Source organism: Ischnura elegans, chromosome X, assembly GCF_921293095.1.
Source record: "Ischnura elegans chromosome X, ioIscEleg1.1, whole genome shotgun sequence".
Taxonomy (NCBI): Eukaryota; Metazoa; Arthropoda; class Insecta; order Odonata; family Coenagrionidae; genus Ischnura; species Ischnura elegans.
In genome coordinates, this window is record NC_060259.1 from 95,065,799 (window position 1) to 95,079,200 (window position 13,402).

Sequence of the window (13,402 nt, forward strand, 5' to 3'; positions counted from 1 at the left end):
CTACAAAATCAAACAAAAGGTCCCAGTTCACGCAGGTATCATATTATGAAGACCCTGTGTGGAGGTCAACTGCTATTAGAGTCATCTATTTGCCCAAAAGGTGTCTTACAATGAATTTTGGTAATCGCTATTATACTTTTATTAGATTGAAGTATTAGTAATGTGCACGTTTTCAGAAAACAGGATATCAGGTTATTATCAGTTATCAATTTATGAGTTGGCACAGTCATATGGTCATGCTCACTCTCTGCAATATGCTCTGCATATGACGTATGCGATAGCATCAGTTCCGAACTTCACCTCGTACGAGTGGTTCCATACTTTCCAGGGTGGGTTGACTTCAAACTAGTGAGTGTTTCCCATATGGGTTTAATAAAGTCTGGTTTCATTTTTATTAGTTTTATAATTGTTCGTCTTTGGACCATGGCCCATCAAAATAAACAAGTGAGAACTTCAAAAGATGAACTGAAAATAATTGAAGATGAAGAAAAGAATTCAGGCTTGAAGCACGTGAATATTGCAGAATGCCTCAGGTTGTCTGCTAGCCCATGATGGTAGGGTGGGGGTAGAGCGAGCTACCTGGTGAAAACAAGAAGTGGGATGAAGCTGAGGATCAGGTGGGTGTGCCGCTGACAAGTAACGCAACATTTTTCATGCATTACACATTGCCTCAATTATTTGAAAATTATAATAGTTAGAAAGGAACATTTCAAATAATAGACTATTTTTGGCCTTTGTGATCCATCTCACAGCCAATCACTGCGCCGGTGAAAGCGGTTATTTTAGGCATAGCATGCACATTGCTCTCATGAATACATGTACTTGAAATGGGGTTTGATGAATACAAATTTTTACATCAGACAGAAATCCATAATAGCTGTGTAAATGCCAAGTAGAGTGCAAACATTTTTTAGCGAGGTGGTATGTTCCTTTAGGATATTTGAAAGAGATATTCGTCCAATCAACAATGTGTGTGTCCTAAGTGTTTCGATAAAGTACTAGTATTCCTGTAATTAGCTAAAATCTTGCTTTAATCCTTTCATGAATATCGTAATTATGTACTAGCAAAAAAAATCCTGCGTTTCCTGGGACATAGGCAACCTTGTCAAACATTCCCGCAATGATCGTTTTTCCTGCATTCATCGTTTTTTCGTCCATCCCCCTGAAAAATGATAATCGAGGTTCCACTGTAAATTACATTATTTCATATTCATAGGTTTGCATGATTTCACACATTCCTATTCATGAGCCCAAACCTCACACAGGGAGTGGGAAATAATGCCATCCAGCTTCATAATGCCAACAGCAGTATCAAGGATTAAACTCACTAATGAAAAACCACTTGGTGCGAATCAAGTATGCATCCTGAAGCCGTACCAGCTCATGTGAGGTATTGTGAGAGGTGTGACCACTTAAAAAATGACCATAAGCTATGTACATGCATAGTTGCTCCTGATCATAATGAACCCTTTCATGTGGCACCTGCGGACACTTTGAGGCTCATGAAAAGGAATGAAAACTCTTTTAACTTGGCCCCATCAGGTCTTTTGCCTCAATGAGGTAATTAGCCAGAGCATGCAGCACAATGAAAGAGGCAGTAGAGAAAGACATGACTCACGTGTTTGCCTGGAAGTGGAGAAATCTACAAACCTTGTTCGGACTAGACTAACAAGGTCTGAAAGTTCTTTACACAATGGCACTCTCTTAGGATTGTCCTTCTTTTTGTTCATCTCACTCCCTTCATCCTCGTCAGACACATCCCCTCCGTCTCCACTATTCTTTGGAAGCTTTTTCCCCTAATCACAATGATAAGAGGATATTAGCCCACAGGTGAAGAAGTGCACGCTCATAACTATTTATTAAACTGAATATCATACACAGAGCACCTTAAACTTCTTTGATAATTTTTTTATTAGAGCAAAATTACTTGCATTTCAACTTATAAGGCTATTACTTAAGAGAGAACTATGTACCAATGCACAGAGAAGACATGTTTTTTGTGTATTTAAGTAAACTATTAGCATTGGTTCCTCTTTACTATCCTCTTGAGTATAATTAAAATTATCACCAAGTACAAGGAATTTTTCAACTATCAGGAGACACTCTTAGATGTATCTTCAGAATGCTTAATTTTTGGAAGCAACTAGTTTTAACTTTTGGTTCCTGCTACTAGGCATCACATCACGTGTCATGAGGCAGATTCACAGGGTGGGTGAGCTATAAACATGGGAATAGTAATTGGATTCTTGATGGGCTGATGCTGATAAAATTTCTTCCAAGGTTACTCGTATCAACTGATTTTTCCTTTGGGGATGGTAGATATATCTAAGAGCCATGCACCAAATAATGGCTGTAGAAGTCCTCCACTCCCTGCATCCATGATGCAGACACTTGCGGTGAGACTCTTTCCATCTTGCTGCATTTGCATCCCGCAAGGCCTCCGTTTGATAGAAGCCATTTATTGAGTTGCGACATATATCGCACAATTTATTGTTCAGAAATCTGATGTATATCTCAACATTTTGCCAATATGTTCTTGGGAAAGTGCATATGCTAGTTGTGTAAAGATGTTGAGGTGGGTCTCTTTCATTTTTCCCTTGCTGGAGATGTGTAAGCTTAACAGCCACATATTATGCTCGGAATCAACGTGGTTGCGGTTCTTTAAGTGAACTGCAGTCTAAGTGGTAGGGTGGAGTGTGAGACGGTCACCCATTGAGGCCTCAGTCCAGTCCAATGTTGACTTGATGACAGGTGTTCAGCTCCATGTGAAGACACCCACCACAATCAGGGATCAAGGCATCGGATTCAAGAGACCCATCACCATATCTTTTTTCCAAAAAAATGGATCACTGATGTATGCTATGGCAGAACCATTTAATAATTCTTTCCACATTAAATGCTAATGGATAAATTTGCTGAACATGAGTGCTTCCCATTTGTTTTTATTCAATTTAGGGCTCAAACTATTTGCTTCATAATGCGGAAGGAATATCATTTATTTTGTGCACTGGTGTAGTTTATAACTTAGTAGAAATTGTTATGCATTGCTATAGTAACACTTTTCAAAGAACCACATATCAAATGATCATTTTTAAATTTCTCTCTTAGAGAAACTCATCTGATCTTACTCTCAATAATCAGCAACACACGTTTTTCACCAGCTTGTTTTTCTGTCTGAAGAAACTTCATTTTTTTACCGTCTTCCATTCACTTGCACTAGAATCATTTTTTTTAGGGCTTCAAGTCAGGCTCAATGCCACCTCCAAATTCAGATGATGACAGAAAATTAATGTGTAACTGATATATAAAGAATGTATGTATACTGGCTAAAAATGGAGTGACAATGAGATTAAGCGACAGGATTGTATAAATAGAACTCACTACTGAATACGCAGCTTTGGTACCAGCATAATCCTTAGACCGTCCTCCTTATCAGCCTATTTTTTTCTCACTCTAGTCCAACCAGGCGGCTCTCATGGCAGAAGTGTGTCAGAAGCACAGCAAGTCACTTTAAGGACATTGGTATTGCCTCTATGTGCTTGATTAAATATCACAGTTTTGCCTGAGAAAGAAGCCACAAGTGATCAACAGCTTACACTTTTCACCAACCATTTTGATTCTTCATATATGTATTCTCATGTAGCCAAACAATAGAAACAGACTGGTACAGCCATTCAAATGTACCAGGCTCTTAATACAAGTGCAATTATTATTTATTATGGTGACATTAAGTACTATTGCACATCAACTTTGCCTAACAAGAGTTTATATTTAAACTATATACACCAGATGATTCTTAAACAAATTCCAGAAACAACTCTTGTCCAGGGATAAACCTTTGCAGAGTCACTTGCAAATGTTAGCAAAGTGCAAAAAATGAGTCTTTGCTGCAGAAAGGGTTTGACAGCTTGTTTGTTGGCCTCTCATCCTCAGGGCCCAGTTCAAATCCGTCAAGCGGAGGAGAAGATTCGGGGGAAGCTCAATGCAATGTGGAGGGCACTTCAAGTCCAGCGCTTCATCCATGAGAGAGAATGTTTAGCTGTGGTCCCCTTGATGTGAAGAAGAGGATAGTGTCCACACCAGGTTTCCATCCACCCTACTTTCCCTCATCACACAAATGACTCAAGCTGTTAGTTGCCTTTTCCAAATACCAGTGAGTCTGTATCATTTCTTGCCATTGCCAAGTGTTATGTCTGCTTAACTGCCTAGTTCACCATCACCAGTTCACCACTGACAAACATGCTATCTTCATAAGAAAATACACTGCACTCCAATTGAATACTCTTCTACAGAGATTTTGTCAATAAAATTTGCTAAATCTTTCAACAATACCTTGAAAACGTGTAATTTACTGTTAGAGTGATATGAAATGGCATTTAATATATCCAATCAAATAAAGATAATTGAACGTTTATATTTTGTATTCATAGGTAAAATGGATAAAAATTTTTTTTATAGATTTGAAAGTGAGCATAGGTTCTCACCTGCAGTTAAAGGTCTTTCTTTCCATTACTCACCATGATGAGAATTTTTCCCCTAAGCTCTTGTGGACTCATTTGGCTCAAGTCCTTTGGATTATTTTCATCATGAATGTACAAGGTTTCTCGTAATTTAGAGCGCAGCAGCCATGCAACTACTTTTTGCTGTTCAATGCTACAATGATTTTCTAGATGAATTATAAGTGGATATCTGCAAAGAAACCACACTCCGTATAAATTACAAAAAATATATCAGACAACACTGCAGGCCTTTTCCCATCATCTCAGTGTATGCAACCTTGCCCATATCTTAGGTCAAATATAACACTACTTTTTCATCATGAAGGACATTGATGTGTAGATATGGCAGTCAAATGAAGCTACAATTAGATAATTAAGTGTTTAGTGTGCAAGTTCTCATAGAAATTTTACACTCTCACAAAAAATGTGCAAATTCAGTACATATATAACCAACTCAAATTCATACATAAATCGATGGGGCCTTTGCAATTTAGTTTTTGTCAGCTCCTTAGAATATGGAGTTATAAAAAGTGGAGACTGCCTGGATTTGGACGTAAATTTTATTGAAACTTTTGTGATGGAAAAATTTGAAGTTTCAATATTTATGGAATATACTTACTGTGAGTATACAAATGCAAATTCTTTGATGACTTCCAAGCAATCTCTAAGCAAAATTTTGGAGGTCATTGTGTTGCCATGGTAAACGTATGGCTCGTCAGGGCCATCCCAACTATCAACTGCAATAAATGAGCATGACTATTTTACAAATAATCAATTATTAATAATTTTTGAACGAGTTCAACAATTTTTTATTTGGTTCTCATAAAGTTAAGTGACTTTGAGCAATTACAATCATACTTCACTGATATGAAAAGAGAATTCAATAATTACTGTCATAAGAACTTTTATCAATGCCATACCTAGTGGGCTGGCTATGAATCACTTTCTCCCATTACCCCAGTCTGTTTGGAAGCTGATCATTTTTTAAAACCATTTTCTCCTTTATGATATGATATCTTTTATGATCAACTTGAATAAACCAGCATACATTAGGATCACCAGTTAAGTTTTTTTCTAAATTAAATTTGAATATCATTCTTCAGTATGGAATAAAATATTTCGGTAAAATTTATTTATATAAATATTGGTGGTGCTTTCAGTATGAGAAGTAAAGCGATGAGAGCAACAAAATGAGCAATATGCAGTATTTTCCACAGTCATCATCCTTAATCAGATAAGTAGCAAAAACCTTTAAGCAAAGACAAAACTGATAAATAGTTTGGTGAATAGTTTTTGCAAATTAAGATGCTCATTCTGGATTGGCACATTTCACTCATTGGTCACATGCAAGAGTACCTTTAACACAGCGGCAGCCATTGCCCAAAGCCCTAATATAACCCTCCACACTGGATGGTCCTTTAATCTGGTCTTCCAGAAGGTACGAGTTGTGGGATGTGGAGATGAAGTAATGTGTGAGTGGATGAGTCATGTCTTGACATACGTCACGATGAGCAGGTTCAAAAATATCACATTCATCAGAAAGCAGGTACTTGGTGAAACCTGTTGAAAATGATATGAGAGTCTCCATAGAAATCAAATAGCAAGGCCTCTGAAAACAGCAATTGAATCAATTTACCACACAATTTCTCTCCACATATATCTCCAGGGAAACAAGCAAAAACTTGGGATGAATGATAATTTAAAAAAACATGACTGTATATATAACATGGCTGTAAATATAAGTACAAAATTGTTGATAATGATGAAATAAAGTGATGGAAAAAATATTTGTGCTAAATTTATCTGACGTAAAAGTTTGTAAAGTCCTCTATCGAGCATACTGCAACAAAAGGGGAATAATTTTAATGGATTTATGTAGTCAAGAACCAAAAGTCAAAGATACATCAATTTGAATCAATAGTTACCCAGCTTAGGAATTGAATTTCCCTATGGCAATGGGAGTAGTCCAACTTCTAAGGAAAGCAAATGACAACGGCGCACAATTTGTGGCCTCATCTGTTGTGACAGATTTGATCTGTATTTAAGGCAGGATCAGTACATAAGGTGCAATTATGCATCCACCAAAAACAATAATGTGGAAATAAAGTTCTCATGCACAGAATGAAGACACTTGTATGCTACCTTTCCACTCAATGATAGAGTTAAGAATACCCAAAAAGTTTCACTGACAGGGTGGATTTAGGGAGGGTCATGACCCCCCCACCTCAAATTTTATTAAAAATAGTATTTAATTTTTTTTAGGTGAATAGTTTTTGCATCCTTGCAAAGGAATAAAGAGAGAGTGCATGCAAATGCATGGCTACAAACCTCAAACGTGAGAGAAGTTTGAGTTGTATTTATTGTAGAGAGAACTACTACATCTCTAAAACTGCCCTTCTCCCCTGGCGGGGAACTCCGTGCACTGCGGACGTAGGTCATGACACTCCGCCAAATTTGATCCACCCCTTTTTCACTGGGATATGCATTTAGAAAAGGGACTTTTAAATTGCCAATATCTCTCACTAATGGAATATTATATGATCGAGGTGTATGTAGAGAGACAATTTTCTAGGATATCATTTGGTATTTAAATCAAGTTTTGGCAAATGATATCATTACATCCAATTGTGGAGTTTCTGATCAAAACAGAGTGAATAGGAACAAAGGAGTTTCATGAAAGAAAACTAGGAGATGGCCACAGTAATTTTAGACACAATGCCTGGAGTCTACCAGCTCGTACTTCAAGCATCCAGGAGACAGAAATAGATCCAATTTTTATAGGGTAAAAGAGTAGGAATTTGGTTGCCGGACAGTTAATCAATATGCAAATGATAGTTTTTCATTATTACCATCAATCAATAGCTGGCCCTTTCCTCTAGCCTCTGGTGTAGGCTCATACTGCTCCACTATTTCCATACATTTTTCTGGAGTGAGATCAGACATCTGAAAGGCAAAATGTATCAATATCAAAGTACATATTAGTGATTTCAACATTTTAATGTACTATTGGGGAATAAATGTTATAATCCCAGTATCTTGAGGAGTGAGAAATGGAATTCAAGATCTGTATGGTTCATAGTGGTATTTCGGAACTTAGAAGACACTTTTTGAGAGAGCAGTGGAAGTTCGTTTTAGCAAGTACTGCATATAGCGAGGATTGCATTATAAGAAGTGATTGGCAGTGTATCTGAAGGCTATTGATATCTTTAAAAAAATAGGGATAGAGCAAGGCCAAGAAGTTCTTGCCACTGTATACATTCAGTATTTAAAGACATCTCTTCAGTGCACTGCATAAGTAGTTAAGTTGACCGTAAATGGGACTGAGTACAAGCATGCTCATCTGTCACCTTGTTCCCATCAAGGCCGTGATGCTCACTATATCACCTTATCTCTTGGAAATTAGTTTTGCTTTCTACTTCTAATTTCTTGAAGCAAAATTCTTGTTCATCAATCATTAAATCATGCTGTATAAATTCTAGGAGATTCCAAAGCTCCCTCTCAGGTGCAAAAAAATTCGACGAGAGGCAAAGACAATTCACTCACCAAATATTTCCCTTCCCCGGCATATTTGGTTGGATAGCATTGTTTTGTGTGTATGTATGTAGTTAATTTTCTTAAACCTGAATGCTTGGAGTGGAATATGTGGAAGGGGGAGAAGCATCTAGCCTATCAGGTAACAGCAATGGTGTGGGTCAGGGGCAGAGTTAACTCTGCTTTTTGCCAGATTTGTGCTGGGTACATGATTGGAAAACGAACTATCGGAAATATCTGCTGTAGCTGTTTGATGCAAAATGGCATCTCATGTTCCTTGCATTCTCGAGAGCTCTATAATTATTGTTTCCAAATTTCGTGGGTGGATGCCACAATTTTGCTGCATGCTCATGGGGCCACCCTCCACAACAACTGCGTCTCAAACAACTTTGTATGATGTGACGGCTTGGAGTGGTGTCTGTGAAATTGTTTCTGCCATCGTACAGAAATTTGATGCATCTTACCTTTCCCGGACAATCCCAGATCCATGATCACCTTGCTACGCATTATGTGACACACAGCCAAGGATGCTTGGTGAATGGAAATGATTATTTAGCGATATTTCATGTGCAAAATTATACACAAAGATGTAAGATAAGGGGAATGCAGATCTCAAGCCTCTTTGAAACAGTAATGAAACGAAATAAAAGCGGTGAGTAAAAGTGACGATGGGATTGAGAGGCTTCATTCTTCAACCTTTGGGTATAATGAGTGCTTAATATAGTGAGCCATTTGCCAGGGATTATGAGCACATGTGAACCCAAGCTTCCACTGTATTTCCATACTTTTTGTGTTATAGATTTGGATATATTCTCATAGTAGGATATATTATCATACTGAAGATATGTACTTTTATTTCTTAAACATAAACATTACAGCAAACCTTCTCCCACTATACATACATAGCTTACAAATTATGTATAAAATTAATCTTTAGTAGCTGGATTTAATTTCAAGTTCTTACTTTATTACTTAAACATCTTGATGTGAGATATTGTTTACAAAAAAATCGCAATCCCAGGTTTTCATAAAAATGCAATTATATGGCCATTCACTTAAAAAGACATGAGAGTACGATCTTTTAAAAATTTGTTTCACGTAATACTCATGTTTTTGAGTTAGAGCTGATCACTATTGGAATCCCTGCATCAGTATGCTAAGGCAATTACTGTTTACTTAACCATAGTAATGTTTGGAACAAGCTAAGAAATTAATTTGGTTCTTTAACACTAGAGATCTATATTTCATGCATTGAAGGAAATGTAAATATGGTATAAATAGAAGAATAGGCTATGATCATGGACTTAAGGAACGAAAGAATTAAAAAATAAGTACACTTGTAGGCATTTATTAGGGCTTTAATAATGTTAACATTTTCAATTTGATGATCCTATTTTTCTACTTACCCCTTGTTCACCTTCCAGGAACAGTTGTAAGTCTTCAAGCGTAAGGTAGTCTTTATTTGCAAACCTGGGAAAAAAGTAAATATTTCATTCAATTATGCATAATACATATATCACTAATGAACCCAAAAAGGTAAATCAGGTCATTAAAATGTAAAAGGCTCTCAAATTTGACTAGGATTATGTGAAAATGCTTCTTAAAATCAAGTTAGAAAGGTACTTCATCAGAATACAGCATAAAATGCACAGTAAGTATGATAAGACTTTGTACAGGCTGTGGATTGATTAACAGTGATCAGAAACAGCTGTAAAACTATAATTTGGCAGCTAAAGGCCCTAGTTTACTTGTATTACATATGTCATCTTTGAGGTTGTTAGTGAGCATTATAAACATGAGCATTAACAGTTAATATGTATACTCTTGTCAAGCTACTCATGAGAAATTTCTCTTTTTCTCATCAATATCTTCATTATAATTCATAATGCTACTTCTTAACTTGAGATACATTCTATCTCTGCCTGATTTGACATCAAATTGACAACTTTTCTTTGTTTTGTCACAGTTGCTAGTCAGTAAATAGAGAAGAAATGATATTTTACAGAAATTAGTGGTGCCACGGCACAGCAGTGGACCATTACACATTGCATATTCTTGGGGACTGTGCCAGGAGGGCCTCACTGAAATGTTAGGCTTCTAACATACTCCCATGCTGCAGTGAGCACCAATGCTACGTTCCTCCACTTTCCCTCTTCCCTTTGGCAGGAGGCTACTGAGCTCATTCCCATCTCTAGACATCAACTACAAGATGAGACTTACAAATGAACTTGCCCATGATCCACTGGACCAGGGATGGCCGATTCAGCTATACAGCTTTCATATTCATTAATGGCTTTGCTAATTTTGGCTAAAACTATAGTCATTCAAGTTTCCTTTCAGTATGTACATGGAGTATACTCTCTTGTATCTTGCATATCTTGTACATATTTATTTACTAATGCACAAACTAATGTATGCAGTCGTTATACATTTTATTTTCTGTCAACCAAATTGCCTCAATTTATTATTTGGTGAGTGAGTGTGAAACACAATAATGTTTACATTACTATTGCATTGATTTATGTACACTGTAAGAATTCCAATTCTCTTTTTAATTGAGCTTTTTACATACGTACTGAGTCAAAAAAATATACAGACAGTCACCAGAGGTTTGCTCCTCTATTGAAATACCATAAATGATGATGGCAAATTAAACAGATGGTTCTATTCACGAAGACTCCATGGTCTTCTAAATTTTCTTCAGTATCCCACATATCCGGACAGATTGCGACAAATACCTTGACGCGCGGACACGGTTCAATATAAGGGGGGACTATGAATCCCTTCCAGGAGGCCACCCTACTAATTTGAATAATATAATATTATTTATCAAGTAAATCAGTCTATTTAGCAAAATATAAAAGTTCCTACTTATTTTAAGTTAATGAATTACGCATATACAACCGTTTGAATGAAAGATTTGAATCTTAAGTGATTGAGCTGTGGTGGAGAATGACCCAGTCGTCGACGCACCCAAACACTCAATTCTACTACTTAAAGCTAAAGAGGGAATTGTCTAAAAAGAGTGGAGGGGAGCACTTAAGCCCCAAAAAGTTCTCCTTCCCACGGCTGCTCCTATCTTACTCACTCTTTTCCCTACCACTTCCGTCACACATTTATTCCCTGCCTGCACCAGTGCAAACCACCAAGTTTGTTCATTCAACATGAATGTAGAGGGCATTGTAGTAAGAAAAGAGGACAGAGGTGATTTGCCACTTAGAGAATGTTGGAGTGAATGGATGCGTTTGGTGGCAATGAGCTCTTAGAGCTCTTGCTCAGCATGGGAGCAAATCACTATGTAGTATATTCTTAACCTCCCTGAATGGAAAACTTGAAAGATACAATCATGCACCTTTGATTCATCAACTACTGCTGATGCCTGTGGATTACGTATTTATAGAGTAATTCATAATTTTCCTGAGTTTCTAGTCACTATTATACTTGGAGTGCAACTATTTAAGTCGATATGGATTGGTAGTTTCATGTATCAATTTTTCTTGAAAGCGCACATGTGGCCCGTTTAACCTTAAGAAATAAAACGCATTGCTCGAATCTTATTGAAATACTTGTAAATAAGTTTGTGCGTGACCAGTATTATGTATCCATAAATGACGATGGAAGTTAGGTGGAGCGAGATAGTTAGCACGTGTAAAACATGGCATTTGATTATGCACTGAGGTCACAGTGGCAATTGCAGATGATGATGCCTTTATAGAAACTGAATACGACTGGCATTTTGTTGGCACACCCGTTCTTCTGTGCTGAAACGCAATACCATCCGCGAGTGCGCCAGGTAATATTTGTATCCACACGTAGTCGCCGTACATCCAGTAATGCAGAGCGGAGCATTTGACGGAGCCGCGCGGAGCGAAGCAATAGATAGAGCTCAGGCTTCCCCGCCACGTTTCTTACGGTGTGATTCGTCCGAGTTGTCTGCGGCGTTCACCGAGCTAGAGCGTCAAGTTTCCTCTAAACCCTCCTTTCTGTAGATCTTGGATGGGAGCCCTTCGAAACTCGTAGAGGAATGTTTAAGTCGCGGTACCCTCCGCTGCAGTTCTACTTCCTGCTTATTACGTAAATATCGATGGAAAAAATTACTTTTGATTGCAAATTATTTCGTTTTTCTCACTAAGTCGTTTTAGAGGGGCACTTTCTATGTTTTCGGCCCAAGCGCAGACTTCGTTGTAGAGAGTTTTCGTACTTGGAAAGGTTCGTTAAGGGAGTTTTTTTTGCGTGCATTGCCCATTGGACGGGTCCGGGACCGGGCCAATGACTTCGAAGTGGGGAGGTTTCCTTTAAACTTTAGCTGTATGAGGATCGTTGTATAGACAGTTTACTTTATATAACTAAAAAAACTCGTGCATTTTTAATTTCATGATTAGTACTTACCTTTATTTCGCATTAACAAGAATAGTACAAATCTTTTGCCTATCCTATGTAAAGTATGAGAAGTCAAAATTATGGAAACGTTGTGTTTTCTGGTCAACTTGCTAGCGTAAACAAGCATTCATTGAATAATTCAATCATTCAATAATTTATAACTTTCATAATATTCGATAATTGTTTTTGAAAATTTTTGTAAACTTGCATAATATAATGCGCTACTATATTACAATTTTTCAAGCCGTTTGAATAAATATTTATTGTTTTATGAATCTCGTTCTCTAAACTATTGAATACATTTTCAGTTTATGAAGATTTAGGTTTTAATTCGATTAAGCTGCGAGATCTCTAACATTCCATGAATTTTTTTAAATATAATAACATGATGTTTTTTAGTGATTTGGGGTTGAAAATTTCATAATCGATTGGATGTTTTCGATAGGATTACCCGTTTTGCCTACTTGAAATTTCATCACTTCCCTCGTTTATTTGACTTTGTTCTATTATTACCGAATCATTTCATGTAGGTACTCACGCTCCGCTATTTCAAACGCCAATGCATACAAATTAAAATGATTCTAACTCAGTAATTCTGATGTATGTGACATGATTTGAAGCAATCTAAGCACAAGCCCACTGCACATTGTTCACACCAGTACACGCTGTCTCTTCATTTCCCATGCTTGGCACAAAATGCACACCTCCTTTGGGTCATTTGGAATTCTCCTTAGGGAATGTCTTTGTGTGAGTCTTGGAACTAAATTGTCTAAGGAGTGACGGCCATATCTAAACTGTCCATATGGAGTTGCATATTTCAAAAATATTTCCTCGACCAGCTACACGCGAAATGTTAAGAGGGTATATTTTTTATGCGTGTTTTCCCTGTGAACAACACATGAATTTAGGATTGCGGCATAATTACCTAAGGGCCCAAGAGGCAACGTGGCCAAAGGGCTCCTGGGGGCAAAAAAGAGTGTGAAGCGGCGAAG

At 37.3% G+C, this 13,402-nt stretch overlaps 1 protein-coding gene and 1 long non-coding RNA gene across 4 annotated transcripts in view; one reads left to right on the forward strand and one right to left on the reverse strand.

The window, feature by feature from the left end:
- Nucleotides 1–4,412, forward strand: part of LOC124171881 — a 31,892-nt gene extending 27,480 nt beyond the window's left edge. Inside the window, exon 2 of the long non-coding RNA XR_006868002.1 lies at nt 3,934–4,412. This is a non-coding gene — a long non-coding RNA (uncharacterized LOC124171881). The remainder of the gene's footprint in view (nt 1–3,933) is intronic.
- LOC124171879 (inactive phospholipase C-like protein 2) overlaps nt 1–13,402 on the reverse strand; it is a 219,758-nt gene that overhangs the window by 25,596 nt on the left and 180,760 nt on the right. For all 3 annotated transcript variants that reach the window (XM_046551262.1, XM_046551263.1, XM_046551261.1), the window contains exons 6-11: nt 9,437–9,500; nt 7,349–7,442; nt 5,856–6,059; nt 5,119–5,236; nt 4,518–4,689; nt 1,619–1,796 (exon numbers count right to left, since the gene is read on the reverse strand). In XM_046551262.1, the coding sequence (XP_046407218.1) occupies nt 1,619–1,796; nt 4,518–4,689; nt 5,119–5,236; nt 5,856–6,059; nt 7,349–7,442; nt 9,437–9,500 (830 nt within the window). The remainder of the gene's footprint in view (nt 1–1,618; nt 1,797–4,517; nt 4,690–5,118; nt 5,237–5,855; nt 6,060–7,348; nt 7,443–9,436; nt 9,501–13,402) is intronic.